Below are 10874 nucleotides of genomic sequence, written 5' to 3'. Positions count from 1 at the left end.
TGAACAGTTTGATGATTTCCAGTATATCAACCCAGAAGATGTAAAAATTTCAATGGAATTCCAGCACTAAATTAACTACTGAAAAAAAATTGGACTAACTACTGGAAGTCTGACAGGTAGAATAATTAGTGTAGGTGAGACAATTTCAGCTCAGTGGCAATGAAAGATGGGGCAGATAGGTTTCTTAGCTGCAGGACCGTGTGCGCCCAGAGCGGCCGGGGCAGCGGGGTCTCCCCAGAGGCAGCTCAGCCTGGCTCTGCTGAGGCTCAGAGACCGGCCTGGCGCGGCTGGCGGGGTCCTCATGCTGGGCGAGGCAGCCCTGCAGCCCATGCTGGGCTTGGAAAGGAAAGGCGGAGCGGGAGGCGTTGGGTGCAGGATTGTTTTATTGCAAGGGCAGGAAGGCAGCCACTGGAGAAAGACGCCTAAGGCAGAGGCCGGCAGGTTGTCCGCGCAGGCTTCACGAGAGGTGTTCCCTCAGGCCTCTGGCTGGCGCTGGCTGTTGCAGAGACAAGCAAGTGCCCTGTGGGACGATGGTGGAGTCGCGCCTCTGGGCACGGGCATGAGCAAGGAGAAGCACCAAGAGCATGGAGAGAGGGGAAGGATTGTCCCCACAGGTTGTCCCTGCAGGTTTCAAGGGAGGTATTCCCTCAGGCTTCTCCCAGAAGGTGACAGTTTCAGGGAGAAGCAAGTGTCCTCTGGGATGATGGTGGAGTTACACATTTGGCCACTGGCAGGGGCAAGGAAGAAGAGGCAAAACAAGTGAAGAAGGAAAAGAGAACTGTAACTTATGGAGCAATTTTGACTCCACTGTATTAAGTGGAAGTCTTTGATGGCCCCTTATTCAGAAGCTCATTTGAGGATCAAGATTATCATGCATTTGCCAGTCATTCTTTAGTCAAGGAATATTTCTGTAGGATTTAGCAGGGCCCGCAGCTGCCACGGCTGTACCTGTTGTACCTGTAGGAGTAAGGGCTGCAAGAGCCAGAACCATAGGATCTACCATAGCCATACAGGCCCCTGTAACTCAGGGAGCCCCCATAGCCATACAGACCCCCACAGCCCAGGGATATCATGCATTTGCCAGTCATTCTTTAGTCAAGGAATATTTCTGTAGGATTTAGCAGGGCCCGCAGCTGCCACGGCTGTACCTGTTGTACCTGTAGGAGTAAGGGCTGCAAGAGCCAGAACCATAGGATCTACCATAGCCATACAGGCCCCTGTAACTCAGGGAGCCCCCATAGCCATACAGACCCCCACAGCCCAGGGAGCCCCCATAACCCCCAAGGACAGGTGCTCCAGAGGATCCCACAACTAACCATACAGACCCCCATAGCCCAGGGAGCCCCCATAACCCCCAAGGACAGGTGCTCCAGAGGATCCCACAACCGAATCCTGGGGGAAGGAGCTGAGGATGGGGCCGGGGAAGGTGATGACGACTGGGGGCGGCCGGATCACGGTCGTGGAGTCGGGGCACTGACGGACACACGGTTCATTCCCACTGTCAGCGAGGGGCTGGGGGCGGTTGATGCCACCAACGGCAGTGGAGCACAGGTCGTAACAAGACATCTTGCAGGGATGGAGGTCAATCTACAAGAGTTGATTTTACCAAGTACAAGACATTATTTACCTACATAAAAGTCCTACAGAGTTCACTGCTGTTCCTCAGACAGGAGTGCTTTAAAGTACACCAATTTACCTATGTCTGTTAGAAACAAAAATTGAAGCAGAACAGCAAAATTATTTGCTCAGATGCTTTGGTGAGTCAGTGGCTGAGCAAAAATTGGGACTCCAAGGAGTGGAGTGTGTTGTTATGCGTGATTTCATGACTCTAACTCTTCATATTCCTACTGATCTCCTTTGTGCTGAGCCTTGTGAGAACAGGGATTATAAGTCATTGTCCATTCAGATTTGCTCAGTAACCTGTTTGATGAGACCATTACAAGGGAAATGCAAAGATTCTTGTCCCCAGTTTCCAAACACTTAATCAGGACACTGAGATATTTACACCTAGCTTAACAACAGAGCGTTTTGATTTTGGGCTCCAAACTCTTTTGAAAAAAAAAATCTCACCCCAAACAACTTGCCCCCATTAACATGAAAAACTCAGCACTTCACTTGTCAGCTCCTTAAATTCCCTCCATAGCCCCTCTTTCTCTTAATTAAAATAAATTTCTTACAGAGCATTTTGAACAGCTCTCAATTCCTCTCTGTGTCTCTATTTAAGCCTGTGCCTGATCTCTGGTAACATTCATGTCTATTTATCTTGAATGAATATAAAAACACCTTGAGTGGTCTGTAATAGAACAAACTGGAGATAATGGAAGGTTTGTTTCTAAGCTCAGCATTTCCCTGTGAACCATGAAGATTTAAACTTTTTCAAATAATTTCCAGTTACCCATATAAACAAGCAGAGAAGAAGAATGCATATTGAACTAGTCACATTAATTTCTTCTGCTCTTGGAAGTGAACTAATAATGAATGAAATTTTCTGCCATATCAAGAAACTTTTAGTTTGCTTTGAAATTAAATGCCAACCCTGAATGCAGAGAATGGCTGTCCCTAACACTTTTAATAATTTTTGCAAGCTTTATCTTTTCAATGAAAATTTTACCCACTAGTTCTTGAAGGGTAAATCTAGACCATCCTAGATTAAACTGTGTAGCAAAGAGCTATGCCAACAGTTGTAAAGAGCAGATTCAGACTTACCCAATTTGCTGAGAAGAACGAGTGAAGAGAAGAGGTTGGAAGAACCCTCAGTGGAGAGAGCTTTTATACAGTTCAGACTGCCTGAGGGGTGAGAGGCTGGTTTCATGAATGTGGATCTAATTAGTTGACATGGCACATTTTTTTATATTGATAGCTCTGCAAAGTGATGAAATTGTTTCACCTTCTGTTTTTGTTTATTACTTGATTTCAATTATCATGTAATATAACACACGCATTACATCACGCAAGGTTCTTTCATCTAAAAGAGTGACAGGTGAAATTAATGCATCTTTCATCCTAAAATGTAATTCATGAAATTAATATCAGTTTTCTATTCTCTTTGGAGTTTCACCATGTAATAAGCTACTTATACAGAGATTATATTCCTTTGCTGTCTTATATGACAATGATGCTCAGACATTTATCAGAAATAACCTGCTGTGACGTGCTTCCTTCAAAGTCCCTCACAGAAGTTTTCTCTCTTCTTAAAGATAAAATACAGTTTATTGTTAAATCCTCAGGAAGGTAGGCAATATATTTTATGTGCTTAGGTTTATTTCTGAAATGTGATAGAATTCGTATTGGAATCCATGGAGGATTCTCAGCACTCTCTGAAACAAATCATATTGTGAGCATTCCCAAACACAGTGGCAAATGTCCAAAACAGCCTTAGGTTTTATCTGACCCTCGAACTGTAGCTTAAAGCTGAATTTAGTTCTGAAAGGGGAAATATATTTAATGCTCAGGATGGAAAGATTAAAATAATTAAAATGTATGTTGATTTAATATCTAAATTTGTGACTGAGATAGCCATGTGTTTTTATAGAAAGTACATAAAAAAACCCAAATTTAACTATATTAGGAAAAAACCTTTCTTTTTGTAGGGAAGAAAGCTGTGAAATGAGATTTCAGAGTAACAGACTAAGCCACAGTCTAATGGCATTAACAACTCAATGGATTCTTCCCAGAATGTGCAATTCTTATTGGCATCCCATTTGCTCATCTTCTATGTTTTATCTCTGCCCTTATTCTGGCATGTTTGCAGGTACATTGAACAAGCTTCTTTTGGCTGTTCAAAACCACCGAGACCTCCTGCTTAAATCAAAGACCATGCACAGGTGTCTGCAGCCCTTATTTCACTTGCATATGCAATAGATAAAGGCAACCTTTTAGACAACAAAGTGTCATCAAAGTGACATCAAAAAGTGGACAGATTCCCAGTGAATATCTGAAATCATAAGAAGTCAGGGATACTTAAAACTTTCAGCTCCGTTTCATCCACTGGTTTGAGAGTCAGGAGTCCTTGACCCTGGTCTAAAACTGATCTTCCAGCTAACCCCATCATTGATGGCATCTTTCAGTAGATAGCAATTATGAGGTGGGAATCCACTGGGAAAAGCAAATGCTGGCTTTTGCTGAGGTCTCTTTCTTTGTTTATGCCATTATTTTAATACTATATCATTATCGTGGTTATCATAATCATCAATGTAGTTATCTTCAGACCACATATTATTTCTAAATTATGAGCTTTTCCAAATCTGGACATACATATGGTGATTTCCTGAGCTATAATACTGGGAAAAAGCCATCTCAAAGTTTTACAAGAACATTCCAAGGGATTTTCAAATACCTCATGATCAACCATTACGAGATTGTACATACTGTGTCATAATTATATAAAAAGTATGCCTAGATGCATACAACCCTCTATTATGAGAGATTATCCCATTAAAATAGGTAAGTTAAGATCACTTGGGTCTTTCCCATAATCAGTTCATGGTTTATAACACTTTTTGGACCTTCCCTTCTTTGACCTTAAAAATAAAGTGTATCTTCTTTTTTATTAAAGTGCACATTGGTCCACAAACAGAAATCTGCTTATGTTAACTGAACTATTTGCCAAAAAAACCCCAAAACATCCCAGGATACAATGGGGTCTGTCTTCATTGAGTAAGGGCTGGAATCCCTTTCAGTGGTCATGCCTTATTGCCTTATTTACTTGCTTCTCTTGGTTCTATGTTCCTAGGTATATCTCTCTAACACATAACAATAGGAGGAAAACACATGCTAAAATATAAAGGAAATCAAAGCTCAATGAAACAACTCAGAAAAATCAGTTTCCATAGACTTGTGACTGCCAGCTGAAATATTTCTCTGTTCCCAGGACTGAAATACAACCAGTAGAGAACTGTCCAAAAGCCATTAAAAGATGCTCTTGATTATCATGTTTGCCTTGTATTGACTAGCTGGAGGTAGAAGTGCTAAGTCTGCAGAAAGAATGTTTTTACCCTTGTTATTTGTCTCCAGCCTTCATTTGAAATCCTAAAAGAAATTCCATTTTGTCTCCAGGTGTACTGTTGACACTAGAAGACCTGTAACTGGACAAAAGACATGGCTGTCCTCCTGTCATCCTAATTATGCAGGACGCTCAAATAAATCAAGCCAGCTTACTTCCTCCCCTACTGCTAAAGGCAGCAATGGAATAATAAAAAATAATTCCACACATAAAGCCTGGAGGTAATAGAGAGGTTGTGGTGGAGTGTGCATGTCACGCTATGTGTGGGTTTGAAGCACCTGCAACACACAAGCAATAAGCAAAAACTATTTCAGCATTTTGAGGAGCTACGTGTCCTACAATTTGGGGTTGGTACCTAATTATGTACTCACGCATAGGATGCCTAATGTCCTCCAGGCAATTGATGGAGCTGTATAAAAGCTCTCTGCATTAAGTCTTTCTATCTACTTCTCTCACCTTACTCTCCTTCGTGAACTGGGTAAGTCAGATTTCTCTCACACTTCGCTAAACTTAACTTGCTGTAAAGAACTCTTGATTTTAACTTAGGACTGCGTCCTCTTCAGTTACTGCCAGGCTGCCAGTGATCTGTAGAGTATTTGCTGCTGGAAATAACATTTGGTTTCTCATTCATTACCAGGCCATGTAAAGATAGGCTGCAGAAGAGGGGTATATCAAGCTGTTTTGAATCCAAACTTGTAACATTTTAGAGCTTCAAAGAATTCCCTGACAATTTCAAGAGATAAGGAATAGTTCATATACATGGTTGTATATGGCTGCATTTACCTGGGTTCTGCTGAGTTTATAACAGGAAAGATCAAACTTGTTAAGTACAAACCATCAACTAATACTAATGTAATACTATCAGAATTCGTTCATCTGGAAATACCAAAGATACAATTGAAAAGTACATGACCTTGTCGTACTGAAGTCAACACTAGCCTCCAGACTATAATTGTAGGAAGAATAGTAATAGAAAATATGTTTACTTCCCAGATTTATTACTGATACCGTGTTCGACTGCTTCATCATAAACTAATGCTTGATATTTGTTTAATTTTAACAAAAATGACCATGTTTTACAGATTGACTTCCATCCTTGCAAGATGTCTTGCTATGACCTGTCCTACACCTCCGCCTGCGGCGTCAACCGCCCCCAGCCCCTCGCTGACAGTGGGAATGAACCGGGCATCCGCCAGTGCCCCGACTCCACAACCGTGATCCAGCCGCCCCCAGTCGTCGTCACCTTCCCCGGCCCCATCCTCAGCTCCTTCCCCCAGGATTCAGTTGTGGGATCCTCTGGAGCACCCGTCCTTGGGGGCTATGGGGGTCTGGGGGGCTATGGCTCCTCCCTGGGCTATGGGGGTCTCTATGGCTATGGGGGCTATGGCTCCTCCCTGGGCTATGGGGGTCTCTATGGCTATGGGGGCTATGGCTCTTCCCTGGGTTACAGGGGCCTGTATGGCTATGGTAGACCCTATGGTTCTGGCTCCTGCAGCCCTTACTCCTACCGGTATAGCAGGTACAGCCGTGGCAGCTGCGGACCCTGCTAAATCCTAGAGAAATAATCCAAGTGAGGTATAACCGAGAAATGAGAAGTGATGGTTTCAGAGCTAAAGAGGTCTGAACCTCCACTGCTCTATTCCAAGGCCATGGAGCTGTACCCCTTCAGCCACTTTTGAATTCCTCCTCTTAAATTCTACTTTCAGTTTCTGCCCTAATGCTTCTCCCATCACATTTCCACACTGCCTGGGGTAAATGTGTAACAAACTTGCTCAGAATGGTTCCTGTTCCTTCAAATCAACAGCTAAGACTGAGGACATAAAGAAATCAATCACAAGCAGACGTATCCCTGACTGGAGAACGGTTTCATACTTCTTGGAGACTCTGAAAATGTATTCCTTTTCTCACTATCATTAAAAGTTTATTGCATCAAAGTTGCCATGTTCTGGTGTTCTTTTGTTATGTTTTCGCCCTTGTTATTTGTCTTAGGAGAAGTCTAACCTGTGCAGCTGTCAGTAACAGTTTATGTAAATGAATGTCCTGTCCCCCCCAAAAAATCAGGGTTTTCAAATGTACAAAAACAGTGTGAAGCCCCCAGCACAGAAGGAACTATTACTGTCCCGCTCTCCCCATTTTTCAGATTAAGATTCTTGACATTTTTGAAGAATTCGGCTTCTTGGTTGTACATCCACCGGTTACAGATTAGTAGCGGTAGAGAAATGAAACAGTAGTTAGTAATTTTAAGCTCTTTCCTGAAACAATCAGACTTTAGTAAGAATTTCTTTCAGGTAAGCCTTTGATTCATCTCTTTGAGCTTCGGGTTCTCACTCAAATACTTAAACTCTGTCCTCAGTATGTGCAGAAAGCTGCATTAATGTTCTATCAAATCCTTAAAGAAAGAAAGCTTTCTGGGCCATACAATGGGACTTTTAAATCTGAAGTGTCTTTCTGTATAATCATGATATTTCTGTATCATTGTGAAATCTAAGGTGTTGCATGCTTTTTGACAGAAAGCCAGCTACTCCATACAGCTACCCCAAGGACTAATTCATGTATGCCAGCAAGAATATCTGGAACAGAGAGAACAGAGTGATGCAGCCTAGAAAGCTTAAAAGCTAGAAAAAGTCATAACCCTGTACACATATCCTCAACACCGTTGTGGTGTTTTCTAATTCCTCCTGCATAAGGGAAGTCCTCACAACAGAAACCCCCATTTTCAACAGCTCTAACTTTCAGCCTCTCCCATAATATTCCTAATCAAAAAGGTCCATTAGACATCTTACCAAGCTCTGAAAAACTCTTTTCCTTGTTGCAGCTCCTCCAATCCTCTCCTTCGCAGTAGCTCCACACTAACACCCTTCACCACTCTCTTCCCACCTCCCTAAATCCCTTCTGACTCAGGAGTATCCCTCCCACCTGAGGGCCTCATCTGCCAGCCTTTTCCCCATAATCCACTTAGAATCCAGCCCCAGCTGAGCCACCAGCTCTGCTCCTGCTGTGATCAGCAAAGACGTTCAAGTGGCTCATTAGGGAATGGAGGTTTAGTGTGGCTTCTTTCTAAACGTGTTATTCTTGTAACCCAGGCCAGCTGGGGAGGGAGGATTCCTGCTCCCAAGTGTGTGCACAGGGTGCAACAAAGGGTGACTGACTTCACTGGTGGCTGGCCCATTTCAGCTGTGTTTTTGAATTCTGAGCTTCATCCTATGTAGGGATGTGAGTTTTCCCCATCTACAGAAAGGAGAGTTGTATATCCATAGCAGAAGAGATTAAAACTAGAAGATTATTTGTTTGATGCAGAGTAGAATCACTTTAATGAGGAATAAACATTCACAGAAAGGCATTGTAGAATATCAAGGGTATGCATCAGAGTGCAGGTAATTGATCCATAATTGTTCTTCTTCAGTTGGACAGTGAAGTGCCATTTTATAAGAATATAAATTACTTGTTTTATCCCACCCATTATACACATGGATAGAAAAAAGCTCAAAAGACCATGAATAGAGGCTGAAGAAATTAAGGACATGCTATGTGCTCCCAGCTCCACTGCAGTGGGGTGGCAGTGATCAGGGCTTCACAACATCTCCTTTGGGACCACTGCTGTGGATCACGATTGTATCTCTCAGTTGCCAATTATTCCTTACTTGGGGGACATTTCTGTAGGATTTAGTAGGGCCCGCAGCTGCCACGGCCGTACCTGTTGTACCAGTAGGAGTAAGGGTTGCAATAGTTAGAACCGTAGGGTCTACCATAGCCATACAGGCCCCCATAACCAAGAGAGCCTCCATAGCCGTACAGACCCCGATAGCCCAGGGAGGAGCCATAGCCCCCATAGCCATAGAGACCCCCATAGCCCAGGGAGCCATAGGCCCCATAGCCCCCAAGGACGGGTGCTCCAGAGGATCCCACAACTGAATCCTGGGGGAAGGAGCTGAGGATGGGGCCGGGGAAGGTGACGACGACTGGAGGCGGCTGGATCACGGTTGTGGAGTCGGGGCACTGACGGACGCACGGCTCGTTGCAGCTGTCAGCGAGGGGCTGAGGGCGGTAGACGCCGCAGGCAGAGGTGTAGGACAGGTCGTAGCAAGACATCTTGCAAGGATGGAGGTGAGCTGCAACAAACATCGATGATTAGACTAAGTAGAAGACAAAAACTTCAAAATTCAACAATTTACCTTAAAATAATGAGTTAAGCACACTATTTTGAGTAAATAAATTGATTTTCTGCTTTGCAATCCTAATCCTCTTTTTTTCAAAAAACACATTTTCAAAAATGTTCTAAAAAAGTCTACATGTACAAAGGCACACGAGAAACATTATGCCTAGCTCTGAAAGTGTTGCCCTTTACAAATACCCTGCAAAGAACTTAGATATATTTTTACACATTAAGCTGAAAACTGAGAAGCAAAAAAAGAGAAAGCAAAATGACTTTGTCCAAGGTCATTTGATGAGTCAGTAGGAAAACTTGGATTTGCATTCAGCAGGTTTAGAGGAGATGTAGTTTATATATAACTTAATTACAGTAGCTTCTTCTTCCCACTCATCACAATTTTGCTGAGAGTTGTAGGAACAACATATTATAGGATTGCCTGTATTGCTCAGAAAGCCATTTGACAAGACAATAAAGGACAGATGGTAGTGTTATTATCCCAGTTCCCACCTACACAACCACTGTATGGATACAGCCTGGACAATTTTAATATAAATCAGCATTTTAGTCCCTAATGGCTTTCAAAAAACTAATTTCAAATTATTAGTACCTGGAAAAAACAGGACTCCTTTGTAAACTCAAGAATTCAGCCCATATTCTCCCCTCTAAACTTAGTTATTTTCTCCAAGGGTGATTTTACTCTTCTCCACTCACTATGTCCTGCAAATCCTTAGCAGTGTTATGAGGAAGAATATGAAAGCAAGAAAGTAAAGGACAGCCAGAAGATTTGCTGTATCAGGACAGCACACGCAACTTTCTCAGATGCATTGCTCGTTCATCTCAGGTTGCATGAATGGCTGCAGTGGTGACACTCTTATTAAACACTGAACCTCATAACAGGCAAACATTGGAATAAATTAAATGCATTGAAGTAAGGGTCATGCTATGCATGTCTTAGTGTTCCTGACACTGAGAACTCCGCCATGCCCCATGCACCAAATAGGTGTATCTGCCACCCCAGAGCCAACATTGTAATCTCTGTCCCAAGGCAGTGCAGATGATACACTCAAGAGTATGGATGGTGGACATCAACTGAAGCTGAAACAAGCAATAAAAAAGACATTCAGAGCAATAGAGAAGAATCAGACTTACCCAAATCACCAAGAAGTCAAGAGAAGTGTTTGGAAGAGCTATGAGAAAGAAGACCTTTTATATCAGAGCAGCTGAAGATCAACATTTGTTGCCCGCCCCAATTTCAAACACGTGTAACCATTTGAGATGATGAAATTGCTGTGTTCGTTATTGGGGCTTATGAGTCCTTTCAAATTTGTTTGTAATAGGACTTAAACATTACTTTAGATTATAGAGAATTCTTTCATCTTGTGACTTGTTGGGGAAAATTAATACCTGGCATTATTCCAGTCACTTCCTTGAAATTACAACAAAAATTATTAAGCCAGCTCCTCTTGTATTAACTTTACACCTGGAGAGTGTCTCATGGGTTTATTGGAATTAGAAACTGCTGTCATGGACAGGATTTTTGTTTAAGTACATATAATTCAGATTACAATCTGCCAGCACAGAAGTTAAAGACTGTCAATATGACATGCGGGAAGGTTGGGGGTGGCTTCTGCATGTTTAGCTTCCTCACCCACAGGTGGGGGACACAGCACCCTTGGGAGTCGATGATGTTCTTCAGTAGTATTTGACACTGGCCATAATGGG

At 42.7% G+C, this 10874-nt stretch overlaps 3 protein-coding genes across 5 annotated transcripts; 1 reads left to right on the top strand and 2 right to left on the bottom strand.

The window, feature by feature from the left end:
• Positions 1-917: 917 nt before the first annotated feature.
• Positions 918-1566, bottom strand: LOC104628217 (scale keratin-like). 3 transcript variants are annotated; one of them, XM_010296728.1, is made up of 3 exons: positions 1313-1566; positions 1188-1277; positions 918-1062 (listed from the first exon to the last, which is right to left on the bottom strand). In XM_010296728.1, exons 1-3 carry the CDS (start codon positions 1564-1566, stop codon positions 918-920), a joined length of 489 nt encoding a protein of 162 aa, XP_010295030.1. The 3 variants fall into 3 exon arrangements, with proteins under 3 accessions (XP_010295030.1, XP_010295029.1, XP_010295031.1); XM_010296727.1 differs by having other exon boundaries at positions 918-1068; positions 1194-1293; positions 1326-1566; XM_010296729.1 differs by lacking the exon at positions 918-1062 and having other exon boundaries at positions 1118-1261; positions 1318-1566.
• A 4539-nt stretch (positions 1567-6105) lies between these two features.
• LOC104628216 (scale keratin-like) lies at positions 6106-6552 on the top strand. Its single transcript, XM_010296726.1, has one exon. It carries the CDS (start codon positions 6106-6108, stop codon positions 6550-6552), a length of 447 nt encoding a protein of 148 aa, XP_010295028.1.
• Positions 6553-8665: 2113 nt separating this feature from the next.
• On the bottom strand, positions 8666-9091 carry LOC104628222 (scale keratin-like). The gene has a single exon (XM_010296734.1). It carries the CDS (start codon positions 9089-9091, stop codon positions 8666-8668), a length of 426 nt encoding a protein of 141 aa, XP_010295036.1.
• Positions 9092-10874: the final 1783 nt, after the last annotated feature.

This window comes from Phaethon lepturus, unplaced genomic scaffold (assembly GCF_000687285.1).
Source record: "Phaethon lepturus isolate BGI_N335 unplaced genomic scaffold, ASM68728v1 scaffold8461, whole genome shotgun sequence".
Classification (NCBI taxonomy): domain Eukaryota; kingdom Metazoa; phylum Chordata; class Aves; order Phaethontiformes; family Phaethontidae; genus Phaethon; species Phaethon lepturus.
This window is presented reverse-complemented; position numbering and strand designations above follow the sequence as displayed.

Bases quoted from the DNA above. Each gene is read 5' to 3' on its own strand.
- LOC104628217 (XM_010296727.1), bottom strand. From the start codon at position 1,566: ATGTCTTGTTACGACCTGTGCTCCACTGCCGTTGGTGGCATCAACCGC. The intron at 1,294-1,325 runs GTCTGTATGGTT...GATCCTCTGGAG, and splicing joins GGGCTCCCTGGGCTATGGGG to CACCTGTCCTTGGGGGTTAT. The intron at 1,069-1,193 runs CTATGGTTCTGG...CAAATGCATGAT, and splicing joins CTGTATGGCTATGGTAGATC to ATCCCTGGGCTGTGGGGGTC.
- LOC104628216 (XM_010296726.1), top strand. From the start codon at position 6,106: ATGTCTTGCTATGACCTGTCCTACACCTCCGCCTGCGGCGTCAACCGC.
- LOC104628222 (XM_010296734.1), bottom strand. From the start codon at position 9,091: ATGTCTTGCTACGACCTGTCCTACACCTCTGCCTGCGGCGTCTACCGC.